The sequence below is a fragment of the Fringilla coelebs genome (genome assembly GCF_963513975.1).
Source record: "Fringilla coelebs genome assembly, chromosome: 4".
NCBI lineage: Eukaryota > Metazoa > Chordata > Aves > Passeriformes > Fringillidae > Fringilla > Fringilla coelebs.
Window position 1 is genome coordinate 30147883 of NC_140032.1, and position 17448 is coordinate 30165330.

Sequence of the window (17448 nt, forward strand, 5' to 3'; positions counted from 1 at the left end):
CCCAACATTGCAAGTAGCCGCAAACATTTCTTCAGTGAAATGGTCACTGTGCCTTAGAGCAGCAGCAGGGGGAAGGAAGTAAACTGAGATTAAAAATAGGTGTGTCTATCTGTAACAAAAGCAAATTAAACTTTTTGTCCGGCTTGAGAAAACTTTCAGACTTGACAGGTGAAGGTTAAATGAATAAACAATTACATTCATCACTTTTTGTATATTAGGGCAGACACAGTAAGACAGTTGTTGGGGGTTTTGCTTTTAAATAGCTTTGTTTATTTTAGCCAATAGCAGCATAGGCATTCAGGCTCTGGACAGACATCTATGGAATTTAGCTGTCCTTTTGCAATTGTAAAGCAATTTCAAGTGTGGAAATGTGCATTGTCTTGCACAAGGGACGTTACTTAACTGTTACTAGTCTACACTGCCTTGTTCTACATATGCTAAAGTGGGACAAGACTAATTAAGCAAGTAAACTGATTTTTAAATTAGGCAGTAATTTGATTATGGATGTTACACAACTTCATTCCACATAAATCCGAACAATCCCCTGGCAGGTCGAGGTGTGCACTCAGAAACATGTGATGGGCTCTCTGCAGTACAGACTGCAACATCTGACTTGGTTCCATTGCCTTTTATGTATCAAATGGCCCAGGAGCTACATTTCACACATTCATTTTTCACTAATTTAAATTGTGTTGTTATATTTGGTTTCAATAGATTCAATACTGCTTTCAATAGATTTCAATATTCAGAGCTGAGATTAAAAATGGACCTTGGTAGTACAATCATGCTAACACACTTCTGCTGGCATGGTTCAGTTAAAAAAGAAATTAGATGTACAACTAGAGTGGCCCTTGTTTAATCAGTGGGACGTTGATTTCTGTGTGCTCTCAATTTGTCAGTGTTACATCCCCCTTGACTGCTTCTTGCTGTGCTACTACAGGCATTGCCTTAAGGCCTAGAATATCAGTACTTCATTTTCTTCAACCAGAAGCCGTGTTTCTTTATCAGCTGCTAAAATTATTTGGTAAATAGCATTCTTGTGTAGAAAACATAGGAGTTGGAACTGTAAGCTAGTCCCAGCAATGCAGCCAGTGGTACAGATAAAATTACTGCCTCCTACCTTATCTGCTTCCTCGGACATTAGGGTGCTGCTACTACTCTCTAAACAACCTTTCTTTCTTAACTTCAATTGCAGACAATGGTGTAATCTGACTTGGCTTCCTTTCCCCACCTTCAAAAAAATCAACAAACCAAAATCCTCCCAAAACAACCCAACTGCCTTATTATGATAATAGTTTTAACTACCAGTTTACAAAATCAGAAGAAATCAATTTTTCAGACACAGTCTATAGAAATGAAAGCACTGTGGTATCTAACAGGCATGAAGTCTCAGACTGAAGTATGAAATCAGCACATGTGTACTTTGGTGACAGGAAGTATCTTTTCTTTATTGAATTAGTATTTTTTTCGAGACAACAGAAAAATCTGCATTAAAAAAACACATTTGTTAACAGGCCAAGAAAGAGCTTCAGCAAAAGTTATAAATCAGTAGCAAGACATTCTTGGCTCAGATCTTGTTTCAGATATTTCCTCAAGACCTTGTGACTGTGACTAGATATGACACTTGGTAGGTTATTTTATAAAAGGGCATATCAGACATATCCTCACATTATACCAGAACAATAGCAATGAATTTTAAGTGCTTATGAAAGAATAATAGAATTGTATTGTCCCAGATGGTCTTCTTACACCCAATTCTTTTTGATGCTTGGTAGGTGCCATTATAACTTGTGTTCTTTAGAAGGATTTTAATCTAAATAAACCAAACCAAAAAACCCAATTAACAAGCCCTCAACCAACAAAACACCAAGAACACTGCCAAGACTGAAGAGATCTAGAACTCATTTGGCAGAAAGAGCTGAAATCACACCAGACACTTGTGAGGATACATTTCTTGTCAGCAGAACTGCTGGTTACAAAGCAAGAAAGTCTGCTGTGAGACAGGGTCCCTTCACTGTTAGAAGCACTTTGCCATTTCTGTAGAGCCATTAGATTTCTGAAGAAAGGAGTCAGACTGAGAAATCTCTTTCCAGAAACGTTTTCTTGTGGAGGACTGCAAACAGTGACAAGCAGCTTCCAGCACGGAGAGGTGCAGGGCTACCAAGGACTGCAGGGATCTGGGCATTCCCGCAGGTAAGTCTCTGTATGGCCATTATACACCTCCATCAGCGTTGTGCACACAGTCAGCTGATGGGCACGGGGGAGGAAGAAGAAAAAAGAAAATAAACCTCATTACAGGAATTAGCAAAAAACTCTCTCTGAACAGTTCTACTAAAATGAGCATTTACCTTCTTCAGTCAACAACATGCAAGTATAAACTGTCTGTGTTCTCACTCACTGTCTCACTCTCCACTTAACACAGGAACTAAACATCATTCAAGAACTCTTAAAAACTATTTCCTTCCTTTATTTTTTTTCCTAAACACATAAATTTCAATTCCAGACTAAAACCTTTTGTGTTGCAAGAGTAATGTGCCTGCAGTACGCTTAAATCATGAGGTATATTAACTTGTTTTATGTCAATTACAAAGACATAGATCGCACATTAATTCTGGTCAGAAGGGTGCTCAAGATGTCTGCAGAGCAGCTCCTGCCTCAAACTAGCACCAGCTATGAAGAAAGGGTTCAGGCTACTGGGAATTTTAAAGCTGTATGGCCTTTGGGAAATAGCTATTCCAGCAATTACACTTGCTTTCACAAAGTAATGTGAAATTTGTTTTTACATACATGTTTTCACCTAAAAACCCTGAACGTACCACTGAAGCCTCTTCTGTATATGTACTGTAGTTAGTGGTCTGCTCCCCACTCTAAACTTCTTGCAAAAATGGAAGCATTACCTTATTGAGCACAGGCTTTGTGGAGAGAACATCATAAATTGCAGGTAGGGAGAGATTCTGAAAGAAAATAATACACTGATATTAAGGGGCATTATCTATTAATGTAAATGCTGAGAACTAACTTTTTTACACCTCACTTAAATAACAAGATACAACTTTTAAAAGTACAAGATACCCGTAACACTCTGATATCAGAAGAATGTGGGCTGCAAAAATTTGACCAGACCAGATCTTAGTAGAGCATGACACACTTAAGTGTGTTTGCAGCTCCAGAGTGTGTATTTGAAATTCACTGGTAAAACTACCCTAAAACCACCAAAAGTCTTTCTCAAGGTATCTCTGGGTGTACCCTCCTGCCTATGCAGCTGCTGAAAATACTTTCAGGAAACCCACCTAGATGAAAAGAAAGCCCAAAACAAACAAACCAAACCAAAAAGAATCCCAAAAACCAAATCCCCCCTAAAACCACCACCAAAAACCAAACACTACCCCAAAAAACCCAAACAAATAAACAAGAAACCCACAATGTAAATCCCCATGTAAAGAGGCAGCTTCTTCTAACCCAGAAGCAGAGACAAGTTACCACAAATCATCAGCCACTTGTGTCATTACAGCTGTGCTTGAAAATAAACTGAATGCTCCTGGCTGTGTCAGGTCAGTAGTGCAACCTGGGAGTTTCAGACCAGCAGGATATGAGGTATTTGGAGGATGTTTACCTCTTGTGTTGTCTGGTTCAGGCATTTCATTGCAGGTCCTCTACGATTATCCAGCACCAATGGAGGCTTCCAGCGATCATAGTTGGTTTCTACCACATACCATGTACCCTTCTTGATATCAAGGCTGGAAAAGAGGTCTAAGTTTGTGTTTTGCTTCTCTAAGTATATAGCAAGTACACATATACAGTATATACTATATACAGATGAATTATATTTTTAGGCTTGCAGTGGTATTTTTCAATGATGGTAAAGAAGTGAGGTCTTGTACAATGAAGTCACAAGTAACAGAGCACACAATTATTGGTAGAACCTGTCCTCTTCTGGAAGGCTGTGTCAGGTGTCAGGTCAAGCATACTCACTCCCAGATATCCAAAGCAGCTGTCCTGGATCGAGTTATCACACACCCTTCTCCAGAATTTTTTCCACCCAGAATAAAGTAAGCTGGAGCCAGTAGTCTTGTTTTTGCCAGTCTGTCTTTTGCATCCTGGTAACTGTGGGTAAGATAATGCTGGACTATTAAATGCTATAAATGGTTCAAGTACTGAAGAGCAAGTTTCACAGAGCCAGGAAAAGTTTGGGTATTTAAGCCTTTCTTCCCTTTTTATGCACATATGAGGAAACATGATCATGATAAAGGAACACATTTAAGCAAAGCTTCTGGCCTCATTTTGTACTTAAAGTATGATTGTTTAGAGGTGCTCTCTGCACTTTTTCTACACTTAAAATATGAGTAAAATGATTATATACTGTGTCATATTCCAATGAATTGATTTATTACATAACAGCTTTGTTTCTGCTTACTTCCTACAATATACTAGTACCTGTTGGATGTGCTTTGATGCAGAATACTGTTATACATTTAGATTAGCAACAAGCTCATCAGGAAAAAAAAAATCTGAGAAAAAATATTTGAGGGATCATGTGTGATGCTTTGCTTCCTACTCCAGAGTACCAGCAACATCAGAACTATTTAAAGTTAAGGCCACAAGGAAAGTATCTGTATTACTGGACATTAAGCATACATCTACAGTATTCATGCTAGTTGAATGCAAAACAGATTAAAGGAGTATAATATTTAAAGGGAGAGGAAATACCTTGTAGCATTCTCTAATACAGTTCTTGTGAGAAAGCCCATCCACATACCATCTCTTCTACCAAGAAACCATTCAAAGATTCCTGCAAAATATCAGAATAATTTGTTTTCAGACAGTTCACTCATGCTATTCTAACTTTCACAGCTGGTTTTAAAATAAGCTGCGTTTTATGTAACTCATCTGCAATCTTTTCACTACTTGTGTACCTGTTTATTAAGGTAACTGGTTTGCCTAAGGTCTGGAAAACTTGTGCAGAAATAATGAAAGAAATGAACATTACTCACCCACATAACCACCATCAAGACTGAAACGCTCATTCATTGTCAGAGTGAACAAGTTCTGAAAAGCATTAAACAAGCCAATCTTCAGCCATTGCCAGCCCACAAGTGCCAGTAAATAAACAAGAGGCAGCATTGCAATTTAGATGTCAATTTAGCTTCTTGTTTGTTAGACTCTTCCCCTTCAAGTAACAGACTGCAAGATCAAGCTCATGTAGAGAAGAACCTAATTTAGCAGGGCTTGAATAACTAGAAATTAGTTTCCTGACCTGGCAGACAATCAGCAAGGCATGCTTTTATGCTAAGCAAGTCAAGCCTGTGACCATTTTTTCCTCTTAGTCTGTGCTGCATTGCTGAATTAGCAGTTTTCCTTCCCCTGCTGTATGTCACCTTCTTCTCAAACCTCTGAGTACTATTCTAGTTTGAAGGCAGATTTTTAAGTCCCAGTGCTAAGCACACCCTGATATGTTACTGCTATTTGCATGGGCATGCAGCTGCACACATTGCAGTCCATGCTAACTGGAACACACAACTCAAATTCAAATCTCAGTCTTCTCCAACTAATGTTTCAGACAAAAACTGAATTCAGCTACACACTGAATCATTTTCAGAACGGCATCTTCCTAATTTATTTGATCAGAAGACAAAAATACATGGATATAATGCAGGGATTTATGCCAGAAATGCTCTACAAGAAGAGTCTACCTATAACAGAAGATAGAGCATGTAGAAAAGGAGGAGTTGTGGCAAGTTGGACACCTTGATATAGTTCTGTACTGCTGGTTTTTAAGATGTATGTAAACCCCGGATTTCAGGTGCCTATTAAATAAAATCCTAACAAAAAAAATCTTAAAATGCAGGACTGCCTTTTCCAAGAAGGATTGGAGAAAGAATTAAATAGCACAAGTGTGCTGTTTCCCCTCTGGGATCACAGCATTAGCTATTAGCTAGCAAGAAACTCTAATCACTTCAGCACTTTGTATTCACTCCTGTTTATATTCAGAATTCAATGCTGTTTTTAAGAAGTGTCCAAACAGAAACATTTCATTTAGGCAATCTCCTTTCACAAGGAAGGGTACAATATTTTTTTCTTTTATCAGTCTTCAAGAAGCTATGCTGTGCACCAGAACAACTTAGAGATGATTTATTGGAAAACATCCCAAGGCACAGCATGAAAGCAGAAAAATTTAAATATTAAAGGAAAGTCTGAAGCATTTGTAACAAATTGACAAAACCCCATTCCCATACTTACTGGTTTGACTCCAGACACCATGCCTATGTATCCTGCAAAATTTGTGGACTTGAACACTGTTTTGTTGTTTCTCTGAAAGTCCAAGAGTACCACTAAAGGCTTCAGTTCCCGAGTTAACGTCCAGGAATTATTTTTAACATCCCATCTGCAGGAGACAGTACAGCATTTGAAACTTCCCTCAGTAGTTTTCAACGCTTCCCTTCACAGCATGCAGACATCCTGTGTGTGATGCCTGTGCTCTGATCTTACTCACATCAGGCAAGATCACTGCTCTGTAGTTACCTGAGCAGTACCAGCAAGGAACAACTAAGAAGTCTAAACGCACAGGCTGGCAGTGAAAACAACTAAGTTTTGTTTGAACCAAGAACATGTATATTGCTCAGGATTAAACAGCACCACCATCAACCATATGTTGTTTTGAACACATAACTTTGTTCTGGACCTGCTGGCAAAGGGAGCCAGAGGTACTGCCTGTGACACCAAACCTTGAATTCTTATTTTTCAAAGGCAGAAAAGAAACCACGCACTACTGGATTTGCTCTACATGAAGGGAAGTACCAATTCTAGTTTGTAAAATTAGCCAGACCAGTTTGGAGGCAAAAGGTTGATACAGAGCAGTTAGCAGACTGTTAAATTCTCTGGAAATAATCCAGACTCTGGGAGCAGCTTTGAAAGTCTGCTTAATTTTCAGGAAGCATGTTCACAGTATTTCTGGCAAGTCAGAGAAGTCCAACACAAGCCAAACCAAGGGACAGGTGGAGTCACAGTAGACAATGGGTGAGCTTTTAATAGATAGGTAAGAATTTTCATAAAGATGAGCATTTAAATTCCAATTGTGCATTGAGCATCACCTGGATGAATGATGTTACAAAATATACTGGGATAATAAAAGCAAATGCTGAACTACCTGATCAGGGGCATGAAAGGAGAACTAATGAGTGCTGGGCAACAAACTACAGAGTTTGTGCGGAAATGAAGAATGATGGGAAGTGTCAGTAGAGCACAGTACAGTAACTAGGGGGCAAGAGTGGGGAGGAAATCATTAAAACTCCATGCCCCAATCCAATCCCCATTTCACTGAATATATTAAAATTGATGCTTCATCCCCTCATGTAAAGCACAAGACATATTGTGCCTCAGAGATCAGGTTACATGGGCCATTCTTTGGTTTGACACAGTTTGAACTGGAGCTGAGAAAAAAAAAGTAAGTAGCAAAACACAGCTACTTGTTATTGATGCACTTGGGGCAGTTTGACATAAGATCAGCAGAACATCCTGATCTTTTAATTTTAGCTTTTTTTCACAACACACAATGGAGAATTACTTGTCAGAACCTTACAGACATCCAAAGAAGACTCAAAGAATGTGTGTAGCTATTTAAAGTTCAGCTTGCTTTTTGTCTGGGTTTAAAAAAAAGTCAAAAGTTTAAATACTTACCCTAGGAAAAGTCCAAAATCCAAGTTTCTGGCGTGGTACAGTTTCCCTATACAACAATAAAAAAATTAAATACAATTTTCTAAACAAATAGACAAATTTCAGATTAGAAACCCAAGAAATGAGTAAGCAGTCAAATACCTGGGAAAGTGTGCAAAGAAAATACCATTCTCTACTAACCACAATATAATGATGTGTTTTTATCGGTCAAAGAAGTGTTTTGCCCTAACTGAAAACAAGTAATCTTTGCAAACTGCTGTCCACCTCAGGATTTAATCTTTCCACATTATCTCAATTCAGTTGCAACACCTTGAGCTTCCTCTAAAAGTTAAATGTTTGTCCCCTGAGAATCCCTTAGAAACTTCCTAAGTTGGAACAGGTGCAGACAAGGACTGCAGAACTAAGTACGAGAATGAGAGTCTCTTTTCTTAGAAGACACTGTCCATTTTCTCTACCAGCATACACATGCAATATCTAGAAACTAGATGCAAAATCCTACATGGCACTGAGAAAGTTTCAAGCATGGTGCTGGTGTTTCTCTCCCCCAGAAAAACAAATACCACTTCTTAAAAAAACCCCAACACCCCAAGCACAAAAATCTCACCATCCAACAAAACCAAACCCAAATTATCTTTGAAAGTATTTTTGTTCTTTTTGTTAAACATAAGACACTTATGAACTTTTATTCACTTTCTCAAGGAATACCTTTAATTATCAGTCCTTAGGCATAATTATTATCTTTTAGTCTCTTTAATAGACCTTATTGGCTGCAGTTGAGGAGGACTGTATTTGCATAACTGAGGTGGACCCTCTGCTACATAAAATCTGTTAACATGATTTTGGACTGCATTACCTGTTTTATCTTCTGCCACTATTGATGTACATACAGTAAAAATTTCATAAAAGATGTTAAAAATAACGATTTCCCCTAGAAAAAAAAAAAGAAATGAAGTTCAATAGTTTGAAACTTGCCATGAACAGAAAAACTGGTTAGAAAATAAGCATAGTGCAAATTCAGTATTCTGTAATATTTCTGTTAAACATTCCAATTTAAATCTCCTTTGATCTTTAAAATGACTGGTTCAGCAAAATCAAGAGCATCCTGAAAAGCAAATAGAGGGATCAGAATCACCTTTCTGCCTCACCATGCACTAAGCTGACAGTCATTGCTACTTCCTCCTCTGAAAAGTCCAAAACAAGCTATAAAATTGACTTTAAAGAAGAAGGCTGCTATATGCACCACTACTGCCACGTAAGAGCTGCTGCTAGCAGAAGTGCTGCTGTATGAGGGAAGCAGTGCAAACAGACAGTGGTCCTTCTCTGTTTCAGCTCTGGAAGAACTCAGTGCCTACTCCTCACCTGGAACAGCATTCTTTTGCAGGAGGTACAGAGGGAAGGCAGAAGGACATGGCAAGGAACACAAGGGAAAGAAAGCACAGCAGGAAACTGAGTCTTGACTTCTTTCTATGTCAACAGCAGATACACAGCAGAGTGCAAAACCAACAAGAATAAAAGACTCCCTCAAATTTAGGTGCACAGGAGCTGAGACTTGCTCCACTTGCCAAAACCTAGGAGTGAGAACTTACAGCTCTACAGAGCAGTCCCAGCCTGGTAAAAGGCTTATGTGATTTATTCCATTCTTCTCTACAAGACTGTTTTTGTTTAGGGTGAGGTGTAATTTATTGCCTTAACAACTTAATTAATGATTTGTTAAAGTCACAGATGGCTACAACTAACTGCATATTGGTAAACACACTAATTTTAAATGAGTCTGCATTACTAGCTTTCCACTATGTTAATCAAGTGTTGGAAACTGTTACCCAAAGGAATCCCAGATGAATTCGCAATCCCTTGGAGCTCTTCATTGAAAGGATAAGGAAGTGTAGCAGTCAGATGAGCCTGAAAGGAAAAGTTTTTGTATGATATATGTTTAAATTAACAGTATTTTGTTACTTACAACAAATGTCTCCTCAACAGGCACACTTTTCTCCCAGCTATTGAGTGTTTAATTTCTCTGCAGCCTGTAGAACTTGAGGATGTTTGCAGAGTACTTGGAAGATAAGTATATACTTAAGGGAAGTAAAACACTTATCAAAACACTGACGTGAGCAATGGACATGAGCACAGCCTCTCTTAGCAGCAACAGACAGAAAAGTGAAGTAGGACTCGTACATAGTAAAAGCTCAACTGCAATGGAGCTCAACATCATTGTTTATGGGCATCTCTGACCTTCACACATTGGCATGGCAACCCATAAAAGCTGCTTTTATGTCCACTCAGGCACACAGAGATACGCTGTAACTAAAGATGGGGCAGAGATCTGACCTTTTGCTGTCTCTAACCCTACACTGCTTTCCCCTGTTCCATGCCAAAGCATACTCTAATCAGAATCAAATTAATTTTTAGGGTCAAAGTTGGTCCCTGTAATCAGACATTTATTAATTTTCAAAACCTGATTTTACTTTACTTTTTAAAAGAAGTGGAACATGGTAAAAAATTTCAGTCAAGTGTTTTGCTACAGTAACTAAGGCTGTTGCATATTTGTCTAGTGTTACTAATCCAAACTTGAAAAGATCTTAGGAAGAAACTAGAGGAGGAAGAGACCTGCATTTTTTGTTTGATGGTCTCAGTCATTCCGAGCAGACAACAAGGCAAAATTTCAGAGTGACTGTTGGAAATAGCCTTTTTGTTCTGTTCCAGAAGTGGAATTAAGAACTTGTAAATTGATAACTTTGAAAGTTCTTAATTGCCACATTCAGAAGCATTCTAATTCTGTAGTCAGAGCATACAGTAATGAAGTAAGTAAGCTGAAAATACTTACTATTTTGTTATCCACTATGTCAACAACTTTGCCACTGGGGAAGAAGGTATTTGCTATATCTTTAATATTCTGGACCACAGTCTTCAGCTAAAAAGAGGAAGGACTTTTGTTGAATAGAAGATCTTAAGCATAAGAATTGCTGGAATACTAACAGAACTCCTTGATAGACTTTTGAAAAAAAAAAAAAACTTTGCTGAGAAAAATACGTATTTAAATAAGTACTAAATGTCACCTTCTTATTGAGACAAATACCCTCAAGTCCCCACTAGAATCACTCTTCAAGCTTTGTTCAAGTAACTTTCTTGATTAATTCCAATGTGTCCTTCTACCAGAAATAACAAATTACAGTAAAGCCATCCTCATCTTCTGCTCCTCTGAACACATTTTAATACTCTGCACTCTTCTATCTTTCAGAATGTTAATTTCAAGCTCTTTGCTTAAGCACTGATGTTAGTGAAAACACTCAATAAACTTCCTATGAAAGCACGTGCTTTCGATCTGCAACATGTAAATGTCACAAATAAGAGTTCCACTCCATGTGATCTAACTCCAAAGTACACAAGAGATAAAACTCTTCAGAATTTAAGGCGAAACCTGAAGCTTCCAACGCCTTTTAAAATAAATATTAGCATCTAAGTAGAATTTGTCTGGTTTTCAGAGTGGAAAGTCCAAAGTCAAGGGATAGAGAAAAAAAGCCCTAGCCTTCATTTGAGAAATGAAAAATTACTGAACTTAATTTTCATCCATCTTCACCACAGCTATTTTAAGCAGTTTGAAATAGGCTCAAATATTAAAAAAAATATTTGTGCTATGTAAACAGCAGTGCTACAACCAGCATTCCTGAAAAGGGTAGGAAGCTCTTAATCTCCCCCTTGCCAGTTCATCATCTCACATAGCATTTTCAGAGAAGTAGGGAGGTGCAGAGAGGAAATGCTGCCTTAGTTTCACTTCAGTTTAACCAAGGCTGTTCTTTTGGTGTATTGCTCCCTGATAAATGGAATGGCACACACTTGTTTATGGCACACTGGTTTTTACACCTCTACATCCCAAACACAAGTGTCTCTACACTTGATGCTGCTAGCTTAAGTGTTAAACAGAAAAAATAATTTACCCAAGTAATTATTTTGAACTGGAATCATATTAGAAAAGTCAACAGGAAATATTATTCCTTTCAGACACTGTTAGCACACGTATTCCTTTAAAAACTTTTCTCAAAACAAAAGGCTATGTGCTAGTTTTATATCTGCTAAGCTTCAGAGCAGCTCGGCATTTCTTACCTCTGTCTTTTTGTCCCGCATCAAGTCATCCCACCTTCTGCTGGGAGGTAGATCGAGATTTATGACATATGTGGGTATATTACCTTTGAACCTGAGAGAAAAACACCAGAGATCAAATTTTAAAAGGCTCTGAAAAAACATTTGACAAAATAGGTGCTTCCCACCTGTAACTAGCATTTTTTAGACCTGCAACAGGAACAAGTTCCAAGAAAAAAACTCTGTTCAGACTTGCAAATCACAACTTCTCTGTAATTTGCTAGACAAGTTCAATCAGATTACTTACGTTGGTCCTGAAGGAGGGTACATTTTACTCCTACACTCTTCTCCATACTGCAAAGACAATGAAACATTACTATTTAGCTTCTTTGTTAAAACACTATTATTCTAGTAGACTTAGTTTTGAATTAAACCTTTAGGACTAGTCAGTTAATTAAAAGTCTTGGGACTTTGGAAAGAGGAAAATAGAGGAGGAGGGACCAGCAGCAACTTCCCCATGCTGTCTGACAGACCTCTAGACAACTTGTCTAATGTACTCCATGGCAAGCACAAGGGTACGATAAATACACAAACTGCATATATTTTTACTCCATATGATTTAATGAAGAGCCCTTCAAAAGCATATTATTTATACACATTCAAGAACCTCAGATCTCAGTATGGACCAGTCTGTTCTGTTTGTCCAATCCATAACCATTTTATAGTGTCATTCCTAATTATGTTTAGTGTTAAGCTGCACAGCTGGAGCAGGGAAAGCATGATGAACTTTGGGCAGTCCTTCAGCTAGTGGAATGAGCTGAGGATTCAGTGTGGAGAAGTGCTGCTGAACTTGTGGGGTACAATTCAGGAAAGCAACTAAAAAATATACCTTCATTCCTGGGAGCATGGCTAGTTACAAATGAAAGTTTGAGAACTATTTTAGATGTACTCAAAGTGAATGCAATGCTGTTTTTCTATCAATTACATAAAGCATGCATATAAATATAATAAACATATGCATATGCATGCCACAATTGTAATTCTATGTTCTACCCAGTGACATACAAGCAAATGCCTACTGGCCACCCACACTTGTGCTTCAAGCCAGTTGACAGCAGGCCAGGTTTGGTCCCAAAACTATGTGAGAAGGTCAGTAAGCACCTTAGAGTATAATATATCTCACTAAGAAAAAGGAAAGGTACATGTGCTGTTCTGGGAGCCCATAGAAAAACTCCCAAAGCACAGTTGTTTGGGAGACAGAACACAAACAAAACATGGAACGAGCCTTCCACCACCACTTCCCTTCCTCCCCACCCTTGATTTCCAATATTTATTAGGCTGTATCAATTAGATTACTAGTGTGTCCTTGAAATTCATTCTGGTTCCAGTGAAAACTGCGGCAACATCTCTAGCACCTACATAATTAGGACAAAGAAGTTAACTCATGCCAATGTTCTCTTTGGGCTAATCTCATTATCTGTTTTTAATGCATTAATATAGAAAACACAACGTCTTACACAATGCAACAGACTTGAAGCACCAGCCTAATTTGTTACAACTGGAAACAGCAATTCTGAATTGGGATTGATTTCTCTGCGTTATAATGTCATCTCTTTCTACTGTTTCCAGTTTGTGGGAGAAAGCATGAGACAAATTTTGGTTTTCCAATACATGAGGTGAAGGCATAGGACCAGCAGCACTGTGTTTCCTAGATTTCACTGCACTGCAGTTAACAGCCTTTGCACAGCTGGAACAAAAAGTCTAACACAAAAGGCTATTTCAAAGTGAGGAAGCATCAAAACAAGGAGGGTAGGAGGCATATCAGATGACTAATTAGGCAACAAAAGTCAGAGGTTTTGTGCAAAGCCAGACTAATGCTTAACAGTATTGACACAACTGTCTTGTGCAATTTTCCATCCTGCAATTCTAAAATCCATCAGAAAGAAGTGACATTACATATACATCCTACTGGAATGGATGTACACATTTGGACCTTCAGGAAATACCTCCATCAAAATATGTTTCCTGACAGATAAAGCTTCTAAAAAAAAGTTATCCAAAGTGGATCAGAATTCTGTTGCTCTGTCAGTAGAGCCCGTGCTCACAGAGGAAACAGTGGCACCTGTGCAAAACTGATTTCAGAGGGTTTTAAGCTAAAGGTGCTAAACATTATGTCACTCCTGGCACCTTCCCCCTGAGATTTTAATCCTGTAGCTGCACCTATTTTTATCTTCCCAGTGCTTTACAGCCTAAGCTACAAAAAAAAAAAAAAAGAAAAAAAAAAAAAGGAATGCAACAGATAAAGGCACAGAGAACAGAGAAAATGTTCCCTCCTTACATGTGGTATTTTTAGATTTTTAACCTGTCTGTGTTTAAAGCAAGGTAAAGAAGTCAGTAATTCCTAAAACAACCGGTACATCTTTCAAAACTGATTGAGGTATCTGAAGAAATTAGAGCTAATAATAACTGTTTCTTTAGGTTAACTATAATATCATGAAATCACAGGGTATCCTGAGTTAGAAGGTACCCACAAAGGACCCTCAAGTCCAACTCCTAGCCCTGCATGGGACACGTCCAAGAGTTCCACCCTGTGCCTGAGAACACGTTCAAATGCATCTTGATCTCTGACAGGCGGTGCCCCACCAGCCTCCGTGAAAAACCTTTCCCTAACAGCCAGTTTAAACCTTCCCTGACACAGCTTCAGGCCATTCCCTCAGCTCCCACTGCTGATCAGCAACAAGAAGAGATCAGTGCCTGCCCTGTGCTTCTCCTTGTGAAGAGCTGTAGACTGCAATGAGCTCTCCCCTCAGTCTCTTCTCCAATGAGAACAAACCAAGTGACTGCAACAGCTCCTGACACATAGGCAGCAACTTAAAAAGATGACAGTCTGAAAACTAGAAGTGGGGTGTTTAGTTGTTTTGGTTTTTTACACAAAGTTTTAACAAGGAATAAAAAAATTGTTATCTTTTGCAACCAGCTAGAGATTATCTGCAAAGCTTTCTGAGAAGGTTAAAAAAAAAAAAAAGACACCTAAAGAATTTTCTGGCAGCAGCAGAAAAACCGTCAAGCACTTTTTATAACCAGAGTAAAATAAGCAGCTATGAAGTTATCACTGTGGTCACTGGGGTTCTCCTTTCTGCAGATGCTTGACGCTGGAAGAACAACAATAAATGCTGTCCACGAAAGCCAGGAACATCCTTCCAGCATGACAGAATCACCTGCAGTTTCCAATGTGACAAGCCAGAGGTCGTCCCCTAGAAAAAGCTTTTGGCAGCTGGTCCCAAACAGCAGATTACGACCATAAACGTGCTTTTCAAACACCCATTGAACCCCCTAAGAGCAATACAGCTATTCTTGAATGGGGATTTAATGCTCCCTTTGTTTTGCTTTTTAAAATCTACTCTTACCAGCAGGTTGCATATTTCAATGATCTTACATACTGGCAGCTTTGAAATTGAGATGTGTGTAATGACACAAAGCCAGACGTGTGACAGCACAGGACTGAAACATTAACAGGAAGATAACACAGTGGAGGAGAAGTAGAACATGGTATGGAGAAAGATGGAAATAAAAAGTGGAAGTGCACACAAGATTCATATTTTGACTGACTGTATGAAAAAAAAGTGGAACAGAAACCATATAACTTGCAAGCTGTTGAGATGAATTGCATGAACTGTAAAAAATATCAAGCAGTAACAGTTATTATTGACTGCAGCACAGAAAATTAATGCATGGCTTAATGACTGCTGAGTAAATATTTTGACACCTAGCCTGATTTCATTAATATGAAATAGACTGAATGTAGATTGTCCAGTCTAAGGAATACCACCACTTCCTTTATTTATTTTTGATGTAGACCATCTCTGGCATCCCTCCTTAATATGTATGTATTTTATATTTTTTCACATTCCTATGTAAAAGCAAATAGAAAACTACCTCTTTGACCTATTAAATATAATTCCATCTTTTCAGTCAATCTGTTATATTCAGCATGCTTTGGTCTCTGAACTCTGTGATCTAACATACTTTCCTCTCTGCTCCTCTTCCCTCATGGGATAATGCCAACACAACATTATTGTGCTGCAGGAGTCCCAATGCTGTTCACCTTTCTGAACACAGAGGTTAGGAGTACTCTTGCAGTAGAAGAAACAGTGACAAGACTACCTAAACTGCAGTGTGGACAAAAAGGTCAGCATGGCTGAGGGGGCATCAGTGAAAGCTGAAGGGACTGACAGTCTGCACCTCTGAGATGTAATTCAAGGCATTTATCTTCTGTGTTCTTTGTTAATGAGATGAACCCAGCGGCACTTAGGAAGAATTCTTCAGCATGTGATGCAACCCTGCATCTCAAACAAAAATAAAATATCCAAGCCTAATACCTGGCTGCACAGCAGCACAACCTGCAGCCTGGATACACAGCGGATATTGTGCAAGTGCAAAGATGTACCGAGTGAAATCACATTCAAATCAAGCTCTAATGCTACTACTTTTCTGACAGCTGGCACTTTCTCCTACAACTCCATGCTCCAGGATACTTTTGGCTAAAATTCTGAAGGTGTTTTAAGCTGGAGATAGCTTATAGCATTAGGAAGTTGCTCTTGGCTGGTAGGATGGGACTGGAAGAAGGGAAGAGAGGGGAGAGAGAAAAGCCAAATCCTGTGTATTAAAAGACACTAAGGGAACACTGGCCATCCAGATGTCCACAGCAATTTCCTGCAGCTCTCCCCTTTCATAAAGCCCATAATAATTTTCCCAAAATCAGTGCAATTTGCTAAAAACAAAACAACAAAACAAAACAAAAAACAACAACAAAAAAAGACTTGGAGCAAAGTAAAGAATAAAAGAGGTAGTATATTCGTAGAATATTTAAAAATAGATTGCAAAGGATATTTTGAAATCCAGAGATATTTAAAACCTGTCCTCTTCATAGAGGACAAGTGGACGAGTAAATTTAGGAACATCAAGAGATGAAAGAATGCTTCGCTGCTTCAGGACTACACCAGGAAACAAGAGCAACTGTTTACACGCCCAGGAGATGGAAGCCAGCCTGCTCCAAACGACTTCCCCCGCCTTCCCACCTTCCCAATTCCACCAAAAGTTAAATCTTTAATTTGTTCAGGAAAAAAAAACCCAAACGGCCGAAAGAGCAAGAAACGACACACCAAGTCCACCGGGCCTACGCTCCTCCCCTCGGGTGAGCCACAGCCCACACACTCAGCAGATTCAGCACCGTGCGCTTTTCCAGCAAGCCCCTCTGAACTTTCCTTCTGCAGATCGCCGCTGCGGTGGAACAGCGCGACACTGACATTACAGACACGCACGGAACCGAGCGCAGGAGCCAGCAAGGGCTCGTACGGCACCGCCGCGGCACAGCCCCTCCCGCCGCTCGCCGCAGGAGCCCTGTCCGGCTCCGGGAGCCCGTGGGGGCAGCGAGGCGCTGCCGCGCATCCATTCGCGTGGATCCGGAGGCTCGCCCGGCCTCCCGCCTCGGGAAGGGCGGCGGCCGCATCCCCCCGCCAGCCCCGGGGCGATCCGCTCTCGCCGGCTCCGCTCGCCCCTGCCCGTCCCCCGCCAGGCTCACCGGGTCCGGCGCCCAGGCGGGCTGCGCCAGGACGAGCAGCGCCAGCAGCGCCCGGCCCCAGCCCGCCATGGTCCTGCCCGGCTCCGCTCCGAGCGGCGCTTCCCGGAGCGGCGGCCACATGA

The 17448-nt window shown here is 39.7% G+C and overlaps 1 protein-coding gene across 1 annotated transcript; it reads right to left on the reverse strand.

Annotated features, from left to right (window-relative positions):
• Window positions 1-1428: 1428 nt before the first annotated feature.
• Window positions 1429-17448, reverse strand: ASAH1 (N-acylsphingosine amidohydrolase 1). The gene is made up of 14 exons (XM_084204587.1): window positions 17327-17448; window positions 12053-12099; window positions 11770-11860; window positions 10493-10579; window positions 9492-9570; window positions 8525-8599; window positions 7675-7720; window positions 6238-6382; window positions 4992-5046; window positions 4708-4789; window positions 3973-4104; window positions 3614-3737; window positions 2898-2954; window positions 1429-2247 (listed from the first exon to the last, which is right to left on the reverse strand). Exons 1-14 carry the CDS (start codon window positions 17444-17446, stop codon window positions 2158-2160), a joined length of 1230 nt encoding a protein of 409 aa, XP_084060713.1. The 5' UTR covers window positions 17447-17448; the 3' UTR covers window positions 1429-2157.